This window comes from Mus pahari, chromosome X (assembly GCF_900095145.1).
Source record: "Mus pahari chromosome X, PAHARI_EIJ_v1.1, whole genome shotgun sequence".
Classification (NCBI taxonomy): Eukaryota; Metazoa; Chordata; class Mammalia; order Rodentia; family Muridae; genus Mus; species Mus pahari.
The window spans coordinates 42,563,827-42,576,832 of NC_034613.1; the positions used below are offsets into that span (position 1 = coordinate 42,563,827).

At 41.2% G+C, this 13,006-nt stretch overlaps 1 protein-coding gene across 1 annotated transcript in view; it reads right to left on the reverse strand.

Moving 5' to 3' along the window:
- Positions 1–598: 598 nt before the first annotated feature.
- Positions 599–13,006, reverse strand: part of Gpc4 (glypican 4) — a 115,629-nt gene continuing 103,221 nt past the window's right edge. Inside the window, exons 4-9 of the mRNA XM_021187509.2 lie at positions 11,938–12,103; positions 5,992–6,122; positions 5,751–5,897; positions 3,548–3,684; positions 2,782–2,957; positions 599–2,681 (exon numbers count right to left, since the gene is read on the reverse strand). Of these exons, the coding sequence (XP_021043168.1) occupies positions 2,476–2,681; positions 2,782–2,957; positions 3,548–3,684; positions 5,751–5,897; positions 5,992–6,122; positions 11,938–12,103 (963 nt within the window). The 3' untranslated portion in view covers positions 599–2,475. The remainder of the gene's footprint in view (positions 2,682–2,781; positions 2,958–3,547; positions 3,685–5,750; positions 5,898–5,991; positions 6,123–11,937; positions 12,104–13,006) is intronic.

The window sequence follows — 13,006 nt, forward strand, 5'->3', positions numbered from 1 at the left end:
GGGGGGGAGGGAAGGGTAAGCCTGCCAGCTGGTGAGATGCCAAAAGTTGTCCAGTCAGACCTGAATGGAAAAATCTATGATTTGTTTATTTCATAGTTCAAGTTCAAAAGCAAAAGACAATTTAAATAATAAAAGGGCAACAGAGGAAAAAAATGTAAAGAAAGAAAACAAATCAGCGAGCGTCCAGAGAAACCTTCAAGAATATTTAATTCGGAAAATGTTATTAGTTTGGAGGACTTGACTGAAAGAAAACAGCTGGGCAGAGTTCAAGGTTTTAAATTAAAAACAATCTAACAAGGTCTACAGGGACAACTCTTTGAGCCATATTTTGGAGACCAGATTCATTTCTACCAAGTAAAAGTAATAGCAGTCTAAGCTAAAAAGGAAATTCCTCACAACTGAGGTACTTTCTAACTATCAGCACATTTTCCAAGTTCTCACAAGGCAGCCCAGCTATTTACAATCTAGTTTTCCTCTTATATAAATGGAGTTATGTTTTCTGTGAATTGCTTTAAGAAAAAAAAACACTTATACACACCAGCCGGAATATGCCTATTTTATTAACATCGTGCTTTAATAAATAACTGGCTACTTCTAATAAAATTAAGCCTCTGTTTACAACAGCCCCCAATATTTTATTTTGACCATTCTTCAGAATTTGGTGTAAAAAGTTGAGTGAAATGTAGACCCTGAGCTATCAAGTAATTGTGTTTCAATATAAAATATAAAATATAAAATAGAGATTTCCTCGTACAGCTGACGATTGGGCTTTCAGTTCAGTAGAATTCTGGGATCTAAATGACTTTTAGAGCAGGAAGAGACTTGCATGGTTGTAGTCTTTCTGAAGACCTGAGAACTCATTTTGAAATGATCTGCTATGTTCTCCAGATTTTCTGACTAGTTATTTGTACACAAGGAAAGGGTTCCAAAGGGACAAGGCAGTGGACAGTCTTTGGCCTGGGACAACTTCGCCACTCCATCCATGTGGCTAAGAGTCACTGAGAAGATGTGCTCTTCTCAATTTTACCTATTCTCATCTCTCCCACAAAAGATAAGAGACGCCGGAGCTCAGCACTCAGCTCTCCTCCCTGTGAGCTCCTTGCCTGGGATATGAAGCAAATGGATGCAGACCACTCTTAAGTCCTTCATTTAACTGATCAAAAGGAGCAGGCAAAAAAAAAAAAAAAATCAAAGCAGACAACCTTACACTATTTTAAAAACTGGAATCTAAAACAAACAAACATACCCTCCCCCAAAATACCCTGCAAGTATGTACACACAAGACAAAAACTGCTCAAAAGAGTGTTAACAGCTATTCACGGAGCCCAGGTTATACCCCAGTTCTGGCACTCTTCCCAGACTGGTCAGTAGGTCAGAAATCTGCAGCACTCTAACACAGGAGCAAATGAAGTCACTGGTCACTTGCTACTGCCATCGGGGTAAAAACACAGAAAGTGTCAGCACTAAAACAAAAATTGGTACACTGTGACTTCCCAACTTATCTGGTGTTTAATAAACATCCCCAAGCCTATGTGTCCAAGGGCTAAGTGGGACATCCTGAGTGCCGTTCTTCTTTCAAAGGACACTACATCAAGAATCTTTACTTTGCTGGATGGGGTCCACTTTAAGTTTGGGTGGGTTCAAGAAATCGAGTTACATGTGATTCAACTCAATAAAAAAAGGGGGGGGTGATCTGCAGTCTCTTCCAATCTCCAGCTATGAATGAAGTCTCATTCTGTTCTTGTCTTGGTGTTTGAACACAGTCCGGCAATTGGCTCAGAACCCTGCTTGTGCCTTCACATTCTGTCCTAACTTAATATAAAAGAAAGAAAGAAAGAAAGAAAGAAAGAAAGAAAGAAAGAAAGAAAGAAAGAAAGAAAGAAAGAAAGAAAAGAAAGAAAACCCAAAGTCAACTCCACTTCTCTCCCAATAAGGCAGCTAAAATAATAGGGATAAATGGAAATTTTCCAGCTTGTTTGGGCTTTTTCTTTTAATAAGATAACATGATAAATAAACCTGCTTCTGTACAGCTATTTAATATTTCAGAAATACGTACATGTTACATGCCAAGAAAGGACCCTGGTTTTCTTGTAAGAAACAAGGTGAGACCATCATTGGAAAAGAAAAACCCCACAAATAAAATGAGAGAAGCCAACAAAGAAAACAAGATCACCAATGCACAACTAACTACAGTTCTGTACCTACACTGCTAGCCACGCAGAACACAAGTCTCAAAGAAGTGGGGAGGTGAGGGGGGGAACAAACTTAAAGGCAGGAGGCCCCGCTGTCCCCTCAAACTGAATGAGAAGAACAAAGTCAACATTGCTTAAACCAGTGGCCACACAGTAAAAACTGTACATTGTTGTCCATTCATTTAAAAAGCAAAGTCACTAGGATGGTTAAAAAAAAAAAAAGTGAGAACTTGGTGCCTTTGAACTTTCTGATGATGAACACTTTTACTCAAGAGTTTGACAATTATCTCCACTCTCCCTGCACAGCGAGGAACAGGATGCAGAGAGCAGCGAGGAGGTAGGGCTTTGCCTCTGCATGGGCACCACCATCACTGTCAGCTTTCTCGTTGGCACTCTTCCCAGAATGGTCAGTGGCGTTGTACTCGAACTCCGAAGGGCACTGCTGATATTCACATCCGCTTCCACTTCCCTCTCCGCTACTCTCATCACCTACAATGAAAAGAAGAGAACAGAACAGGGAGTCCATGGCACACATTCTCACCAACTCAGAGAAGAACAAACCCCCCACTTGAAAGTCACTGAAGCTTACTGATATCAAAGAAGTCCACATCATTTCCATTGTAAGCATTCTTCATTTTACTGGTCATAACCCGAAGGGCCATGATCTGACGGAGGATCAGTATGTCTGGCTTGCTGGTGTCAACCTGGACTTCTGGGTTGTTGCCCTGGTTGGCCAATCCATTTCCTGTCACTGCAAACAGGTACCTGAAAGGAAGAAATGGTCCTGTTGACACAATCACTTAGCTTGAAGAGTGCTCAATTTTAGAATCTCCACTAAGCATGGTAGAACAGAAGTCCTTCCATTTATAATCAACTGTAATTACTCATTATCCTGGGAATGTGTACTTTCTGTGATCTGCCTGTGATCTTTTTGAAAGTGATTCCTTTTTATGTGGCAATTGTTCTGTCAAAGAAAAACACCCTCTCAATGGGTGCTTATCTCACAGAGTGTGCCAGGATGGGACACATAGAATCAAGAAAGAGAATGTGACCTTTTGAGTAGTGGTGCTGTATAAAGCCAGATCCCTGATTCAAGGGCCACAGGCACTAAACCGTTTTTAATAGCCCTTAATACTGGAATATAACTACTGGCAAGCCTAGACCTTTGTAAGTATCTGGGTGCCTTTTTGAACACCTAAATGGAAAGCTCATGCCTAAGGTCATCAAGAAACCTTCTGTCATCACTACCTACTGCAAGCTGCTTCCCTTGAGTACCAGCTGAGAGAGCCATGTTGGAAGGCCAGCCAGGCACCCTGGATGGGAGAGGATGCTACTTCCCTCGGGGGGAGACTGACCTGCTTTTGCCTTTTCCATTCCAGCAGTCATCCTCATTTTCATTTCCCGCTGCCATCCTCTCATCATTGCAAACGGTGCTTGGGAGAGAAGACCAGAACTTCTTAGCTTGTTTTAGTTTCTCCTTGACATCAGTAACCTAAGGGAAAGAAAGAAGAAAAAGATCCGTCCATGTATGAATGAGAAACTACCATGTATGATCCCAGCAGACAGGAGGCTACAGCAGGAAGAAGGTTTCAAGTTTGAGGTCCGCAGTAACTGATCTATAGAGTTCCAAAACAGTCTGGGACACAAAGCAAAACCCCATTCCATCTTTGTCAGAGGTATAGCCACTGACAAGCTGCCTATGATTCTGTAAATAGCCCCTCACCCTTGCTTCCTTAATTAATCCTATTAAACTCACTGGGACACCACACACATAAAATACAAGTAGAAGGCGACTAACTTGGAAGACAACAAAAGAGGGTAATAGGGACACATATCATCAAGACACATTATATACATATTTAAATCATACAATGGGGCTAGAAAGATGGTTCAGTGCTTAAGAGTTCTTGGTGCTCTTGTGGAAGATCTGGGTACCACTTGATAGCTCACAACAACTGTCTGTAACTTCAGTTTCAGAGAATCTGATGCCCTCTTGTGCCCTTTCACTTACCAGATACACAGATCATTCACATACATACATACATGCAAAGAAAACACTCATATATATGAAATAATAATAAAAACCACAAGCAGGCAAATAATGTTGCTAACATATAGTCATCTCAAACAACCAAGCCAAAACCAAACAACTTTGATATACCTTTTTGATCATTTCTAAGTATCTGTGGATTATATGCAACTCGCTGTTTCAAGAACAGCTTGAAGAAAAATATACAGGTTTTACACTTAGCAATAATCTCTCAAAGGAATTAATAGTTCAAATGCAAACTCTAAAGGACCTACCTGGATCCTCTTTCTACCTCCTCATGTAACTGCCATCTGAGGTGCACCAAGCCCTATACTCTGCAAACACAATCTTCCACTCCAGGATTTTATAGTCTGAATCAAACATCCACATCACACAGGAAAACTTTACTGACATTATTTGTCCTTCTTTCACATCAGTATCCTGTCAGGCTTCCTGCTCTATGGTCTTTACTACTACTATACTAGTATTTCCAGGTTACCACAGCATACTGCCATATATGTAATCTTGTTCATTTGTGGTATGTTGCTTCACTGACAGCCACAAGTCACTTTTAGACTTTGGAGGAACCTAGCATTTTCTAGCAAGTACCATATTCCTTAAAGAAAACAAGCTGTTATTTGTTTTCCTGCCATCTGTGCATTTGGGGATTGTGAGTTGGTATTTAAAAGTATCTATTCTCCTATCATAATATTATCTCCTTTCACCTTATACCACATGGCTCTCTGCCCTCAAATCACTTTTACTTTAAAATCCAATACACTAAAGTGTATCACCGAAGTTTTTGAAATATTTAAAGTACAATGAAGATGGACTGAATCAAGATTGCTTTTCTCCATGAGGACATTTACTTGGAAATTGATTAGGAAAGGGTAGCCAATGGTAAAGATATTTTTTTTTTTTTTTTTTTACCCAGAGGTAGTTGTTCATTTGCTTTCTATGTACAAGGTGAATGGTGATCAACTCTGGACATTTTGTGTATAGCACAAATAATGCAAGCAGTATGAGCATGTCTTAAATTGACATTATTGGTTTTATTGGCCGAAAAAGTAAATCCATACATGACCATAATCAGTTAATATTATCATATGAAATCAATTCAGGATTTTAAGTTGTTTAGTCCTAGGCTATTTTGGCACCTACTGAACAGCTTAGACTGATGCCCTTTGTTGAGGTCTTTTGATACCAAGGCCCTCTCTTATTGCTCCGAGCTTCCCCTGGGGCATAACCTAATGGCAGGTATATAACAGATGCTAAGTAAACACACAGTGACATTAAAGGGAAGTCGGAAGATGAAACGTGTTACAGCCCATTCCCTTGACGATACAGGAACTTTCTGAGACAGAAAACGAGGTACATTCACTGCCACCCACACATAACTACATTTAAAAGCCGGAATGTAAAAAGACTCAAGACTTACACGTCCACGCTTTCCAAGGAAAAGTTCATTTTGAAACAAATGTTTGCAGTTCCTTGCCATTAAACACACCCATCCCTGCTAAAGTGCTCACCAGTCGGTCCAAACTAGTGCCAGCTGCCGTGGTTGGGCGTTGCTCTGGATGATAAGGTCTGAATCGAGCACTGAAGGCACTTTCAGAGATGGAGCGAGAAATTCGTCCAGCTGGGAGAGGCTTCGGAGGTCCACAGCCTTGGAAAACCTGCATTGGAAGTGAGTACGTTTTTATTAGGGACTTTACAGGACAAGACAGTGGGCATCTCTAGCCGTCCTGCCCAGCATCCTGCCTTCAGTACCTTCTGAGACACTTGAACACTATTATCCTGCATATTCATGATAGCATCAGAAATCTTCACATCGATGGGATCCATAACGGACTCAATGTTGAAAGGACCTTCCAGTCTCTCTGCCACCATCAGCATAGCATCTAACAAGGTTTGCAGAAAAACACAGAGAGGATATCATTAGTTCGGATCTGAGTAGCAGTCTTGGTTATTTCTCAGCCTTTTCTTTCTGGAGAAAGAAAGAAAACAGACTTTTTTTTTTTCAATTTATTCATATTTTCTAGTCATTTTCATGAGTTCAAATTCCATCTATACATTATGTATCAGTAGTATACTAAAGTGTGAAGGGGCCAGATGAATTTTCTGTTCTGTGGCAATTCAATCAGGAATCGTCTATCATTGAGATTGTTCAGTCCTTGGAGTGTCAGTCTGCATTCAGCTGCCAACCGTGAAGCTGGGGGCAGAGTACCAGGCCTGTTCTCCCAGACACTTCCCTGGGATCTTTTCCTTTCAGGTTCCATTTACGAGACTTGAAAACATAAATCAGTTACAATCCTGGCACACCAATTCTTTTCTTTCATTTCATTTAGACATTTCAGATCCCTGCGTACACAGTTGGATAATAGAAATGAAAATGTTCTGGGGATTCTAAAGACTTCAAATAATGAAACTTTGAGGCATGCATTTGGGGGCTAATGTAAGCTCATTTGCCAACGTGAGAGTCTCAATTGATTTAGTAGTAACACACACGCCCTTTTGTAGTCCAGTGAAACCATAAGACAACATGCGCTGCACAAACATTGTCCATTTGTGGTATGTCACTGCACTGATACCTGCAAGTCGCTTTTAGACTTTGGAGGAACCTAGCATTTTCTAGCAAGTACTGGATTCCTTAAAGAAAACAAGCTGTTATTTGTTTTCCTGCCATCTGCACATTTGGGGATTGTGAGTTGGTATTTTTACCTGATACTTGCACAAAAGTAGAACTCTTAGAAATGAAATCTATCCCCACACCCAAGGAGAAAAAGGACGCATAATTACTAAACAGTAAACTAAAAAAAATATTTTTACTATCATTATTTTTTAAGATTTATTTATTTATTTTATGTATATGAGTACACTGTTGCTGTCCTCAGACACACCAGAAGAGGGCATCGGATTCCATTACAGATGGTTGTGAGCCTCCATGCAGTTGCTGGGAATTGAACTCAGGACCTCTGGAAGAGCAGCCAGTGTTCTTAACTGATGAGCCACCTCTCCAGCTTCATTACTATTGTTATTATTATTATTATTATTATTATTATTATTATTATTATTACTATTATGTGTGTGTGTGTGTGTGTGTGTGTGTGTCTGTGTGTGTTTATGTATCGTCTGTCTGTCTGTGGATATATACAAGTGAAGAGTGGGTGCCTGTGGAGCCACAGTTGTCTGATCTCCTGGACCTGGACATAGAGGTTATAGTGAGGCACCTGATAGACCTCTGGAAGAACAATTAAAGCTGAGCCCAACAGTTAACTTAAATGGGGTTTTCTCTTTTACACTTTCAGTGCCAATGAATGACAAGCAAAAGGAGTTAGATCCTCATTGTCTACTCCTCTAGGCACTTCAATGTCAAGACCCAGAAAGAAGTATTCTTTTCTGGAAGGCTGGGTGTCCCTCTAGGCTGTTACCCCAGCTGAGCCTCTACCTAATTTTCTAGTGGGAGGGGGGAAGCTCTAACTATCAAAATGTAAACAAAATCGAAGTTGGTTATCGACCTTTTGTCTTCAGCCTACAACAAATGCTACACAACTTTTTAAAGTGTGAGGTCATTTCTCTAAACTACAATTCCAAAGTCACCAACAATGAACGGATTTCTGTGAAGTGCAGTATTTTAAAGTAACAGCAAATGAAGTTTCAGACTGCATTGTGGTAAGCACCAATAAAGTGATGCCTCTAACCTTTAAGGAAAGGCTGACAGCATGAATATGCCATTGTACTAGAGGAGAGAGAAAAAATGCCTTTGATGGGCTAGCGAAAAGGCAACTTTTGCAAACAAGTGGAGCACAATGTAAATATGTTCATCACTGTCAAAGTGTCAGGACCACCACATACTACGGAAAGCACATTCCTTCGCAAGCCAGGAAATATTGCTGGCTCCAAATAAAAATATTATGAATAGATAATAAGCATCTAAAATCAGAGGCTTAAATGGGGGGGGGTGTATTTTGTACCTACTTATTCCCCTCGTAGGGAGGAAAGGCCAGATTGATTGCTAATGTGCTTGTGAAAGACTGAATGGAAACATAAACCCCAATTCTTCTGGCTGTTTGGCGTCTTTGTAAACTCAGAGCTGCTGGCCATACACAAGGACCTGGGAATGGAGAGGGAAACCAGGCCTTTGTTGGAGCCGGTGCCATGGTGTTGCGTGTTGGCCAGCTGAAGAATGCCAGTGAAGATGTATTCTGCCGGTGGCTCACAGCCCAAAGTGAAAGCTGCCTCTAACCCTGCAGGAAATTATGTCTGGCCATCTATTGACCAATAGCTGCCACCAATCCCCCACCCCCTAAAAACTACCAAGAAGAATTTAAAGATGGCTGGTCTGGTGTTTTATTTTCTTTCTGGTTGATAGAGGAAACAATTTTCATATGCATGTGATAGCATACTTGTTACTGTCTCCTGCCAGGAACTGGCTAGTGTCCTTGTCAGCAATTGCAATACTAAAGTCCCATTGGCAGCAAACAACATATGACATTAATAGGGTTGGCTCTGAGTCAAGTGAGTGTTAACAGAGGCACAGTATGTGACAGACAAGTTGAACCTAAGAATAATTTATGGTTCTCTGAAAACAAACTTCTTTTGGGGTAGTCAAAGGGCCAGCATTTGGTTTACTTTGCAAATTGAAGGCTTTGCATCAGCCTGCTACAAACGCAAGTTTTCAAAGGTGTTTCCTATGTTTGGACCCATCCTGTTGAAGACTGGCAAGACTTAGCACTTAGAATTTGTGGTGATAGGCAGATGTAGTTGTAGATACAGGGAGAGCCCAGCATCAAGGCTGCCTTGGAAAAATCCCTGCTTGGTTTCAGAAAGAGTCAAGTCTGGTCCAACCACAGAGCAGCTCAAGGCACTGGTCTAAATGGCCCCTTCCTAACTCACCCAGAAGAGCATCCCCTTCTTGGGAATCAGCAGGAGTGGGAGGGGACAAGTGAGAGTAATTAGGATGAGTATGATCAAATACATTATATGCATGTATGAAAATGTCATATGAAACCCATTATTATGTATAATTAATGTATGCTCATAAAAAACAATGTTGAAAAGGAAGTATTCCCTTCTCACTGGGGAAAGTGACTCCTTTTTCATTTTGTCTCCAATAAATAATGAGAGACCAACATCTTTAGCCTCCTAGCCTGACTGAAGAGCTGAATGCAGTTTCCCAACTTAACCCCAAGATGCATGTTTAAAAAAAAATCCTTCACTATGCAGTAACTGTGGGGAGAGAGAGAGAGAGAGAGAGAGAGAGAGAGAGAGAGAGAGAGAGAGAGAGAAATATGAATATTTACAGCAGAGGCGTGTAATTGGGACTGAATTGTACAGCCATGGAGATTAATTAAACCCTTGTGAAAAACCCATGAAAAAGAACAGGAGATAAACATGTCTATTATTATGCCTGGCCTTTTAAATCAGCTTATTAGAAATAAAGAGTAGTGTGTCCATTAAAAGTATTTACATACAATTGCATACTACACTACTCCAAAAAGTATCATTTAAAGTAGCTGCAGAAAATCAATTCCAAAACCCCATCCATTTCCACTTGGGTTTAATTTTGTTTCTTCACAGATAGCACATGCAATTTAAAACATACACTCCAAGAACAGCAGCAACAACTTAAGGCTGAAAACATGACTTAAGCCAGCCAGAGTATGTTTCTGATATGCTGCGGATCTGTAACATCTTAGAAGAGATGTAGAGAAATTTGTAATTTATTTAATAAGAGGATGTACGGCCTTGGTAGTAATTGCTGCTGGGCAGGATGAAATTAACAGAGCACATGGTGGCAAATGCCCCTGTATTGTCCTCAGGGTGCCTTAGTAAGTAAGAAAGGAACCAAAGCTTAATCACTGTCACCACGGATTTGTACTGTATGCCAAAGATGCCCTTGTCCCAAAGAAAAGCCTACTATGTGCAGAAGTTAAATAAAAACCCAAGCATCTAAGAACTAGGTTTAATCAGCTATGGTACAGTACACCTGCAATTCCAGCCAGCTGGAGGCAGAGGCTAGGAAATGGTGAGTTGGAGGCCAGACTGGGCTAGATGGGGAGACAGAAAGCAAAGCAAAGCAAAGCAAACCAACCAACCCAACACAGAAACTTAGGAGGGAAAAGTAAGTAACTGGCTGTGGGAGGGGCCTAATGTGTGTGTGGGGGGGAGGCTTAGATGGAGACGCACCATAGTTTTTATTCCCATAGGAAATTTTCATTTTCTCCCCTGGTTTCATTCTGTGTGTAAAAGCTTTCTCCACCCCCTCCAGCTTTGAGCTATTTAGGCCATGATTGTGCTTAAGTGCTTAATATTTACGTCCTTTCCCTCCAGTGTCTATGTTTAAGAATCTGTGGGAGTCAATTTATTGATGCACTTTCAAACAGACTTCATATGGCAAGTCACCCTCAGTCTTAAAAAAAAAAAAAAAAAGGCTTTTCTTACTATAATTTTCTCTATCCTCCAAAAAAGGGGAAAGAAAAGAAAAATGAAGCGCCCCCCTCCCCAAACAAACAAAATGAAACAAAATAAAGCAAATCCAAGGCAACAAATTACATACATGCGCCCATGATGTCAATGATTTAACAAAACCTTGCTTTCTATAAAGACTGCAATTCTGTAAATGTGATTAGGGAGCGAGAGAATGAATTGGTACACTCTAAGCATGTGAGTGGTGTTCCATCAGCGCTCAGCTTTATAAATCTCAATGTTGGCCTTGGAGGTTTTAGGACTGATGTACACACTGGGCACTAAAGTAGATGACTGCTTGTGTTTTCCCAGAAATCCTAATTGCCTTTCTCAGAACCTAGCTAGCTTGGTCTGGGTTCTAGTAATGTTTTCCTAAGTGGCAGAAACACTCAAACAGTTCTACTTTCCAAATCATCAGAGAAAGACTCTGTCCACTCAAATAAGAGGAGTCAACCATGGCTAAGTCCCCTACAAAAACAAATCCAGTAATTTTCCACATCAGAGTTCTAATCCGATGATCAAATGTGTATCTGGTCAGTGTCCCAAAGATTTGGTTGCAATGTAAAAAAAAATGAGAGGGGGAGGTGCAGACAGAGACAGAGAGACAGACAAAGGCAGACAGGCAGAGACAGGTTGTTGTTACATCAACCTTACATATCAAATAAAAAAAAAAAAGAACTCCTTCAGGTTTCCCACAAATGCTGCTGTCACCCTTATCTTTGTGAGACAGGGTCTCTCACTGTCCTGGAGGCACTGTTCTAAGGCTGGGCTGACTGTCTCTATCAATCAAGTCCTGGGATTGCACATACACCACCATACCTAGCTTTTTTTCTGGTTCTTGAGATCAAACATAGATCCTTATTCTTGCAAAACAAGCACTTTGCCCACTGAGCCACCTGCCCAGTCCAAGAGAGACTCTTCAAAGCTACTTTCCTGGCTCTGTGAAGATTGTACATCAGAGGGAACATGAAGGAAGAAAGACCTAGGATGAGGACTAAACCCAAGTTTCACAGGAAATATCAAAAAAGGTACCTCTGCAACATTAACTAACGGTCTTCTGAAAGAGGGCACTGACTTGAAGTACTGACTTTACTTACCTCAAAGTATTGAGTGTAGCAGAGCCAGGAGTCTGGCGAACATCTAACACTAAAATGAATTACAATTTTCATACCTGGCAATGACAACAATCCTTGTGGCCAGAAGTGGAGTCATCTCTAGTAAAACACAGAACATCAACCATTTGCTTACCTATGAAATTGTTCCACTCAAAATCAAGGTCTCCTTGGTTGGCCAAACAGCCTCGCATGATGTTTGAGCAATAGTTATAACAGGGCTTCACAGTCACCAGGCCCCGGCAGTGGGAGCAGTAGATCATCTTCAGCAGGGCATGGGTGCACTGAGCTGTGGGGTTCACCTAATGGGTGACAGGGAGAAAACAAGAAAATCATGGTTGAATTCAAATAGACACAACTGACACTGGAGCATCACCATGAACTTAAAGATGGATGAGCTGATGCTGTTCCCAATGAGGAAGCTTGCCTCTAATGAAAATCAACTAAAAGTGAGATCAGATAAGTGAAAGAAGACAGTTGCTGGAAAGCTAGAGTTAATGCTGGGGTAAGTATCACATAAGGTTTATTTTTCTTCATTTGTTTGCTATTTCTAATGCAGCTGGAACTCAAGTCCCTGTGCATGGCCTGCTACAACCACTACTTTCTTCAATGTCAGACTACAGCATTGGTACAACTTCTGAAATACTGATTCTAAGACTGTCCTTCCTTATATTGTTGGTTGTGAGCCCAGCCTTTAATAGCTGCGCCATCTCTCCAGAACATATGAAGCCCAAGAAGAAGGAAGACCAAAGTGTGGAGGCTTCAGTGCTTCTTGGAAGGGAGAACAAAATATAGGAGGAAATATGGAGGCAAAGTGTGAAGCAGAGACTGAAAAAAAGTCCAACCAGAGACTGCCCCACCTGGGGAATCTATTTCATATACAGTCACCAAACTCAGACACTATTGTGGATGCCAAAAAATGCATGCTGACTAGAACCTGATATGGCTGTCTCCTGAGAGGCTCTGCCAGAGCCTGACAAATACAGAGGCAGATGCTCACAGCCAACCATTGGACTGAGCATGGGGTCCCCAATGGAGGAGCTGGAGAAGGAACTGCAGGAGCTAATGGGGTTTGCAGCCCCATGGAGGGACCAACAGTATCAACAAGCCAGAACCCCCAGAGCTCCCGGGGACTGGACCACCAACCAAAGAGTACATATGGAGCGACCCATGGTGCTGGCCACATACATGGCAAAGGATGGCCT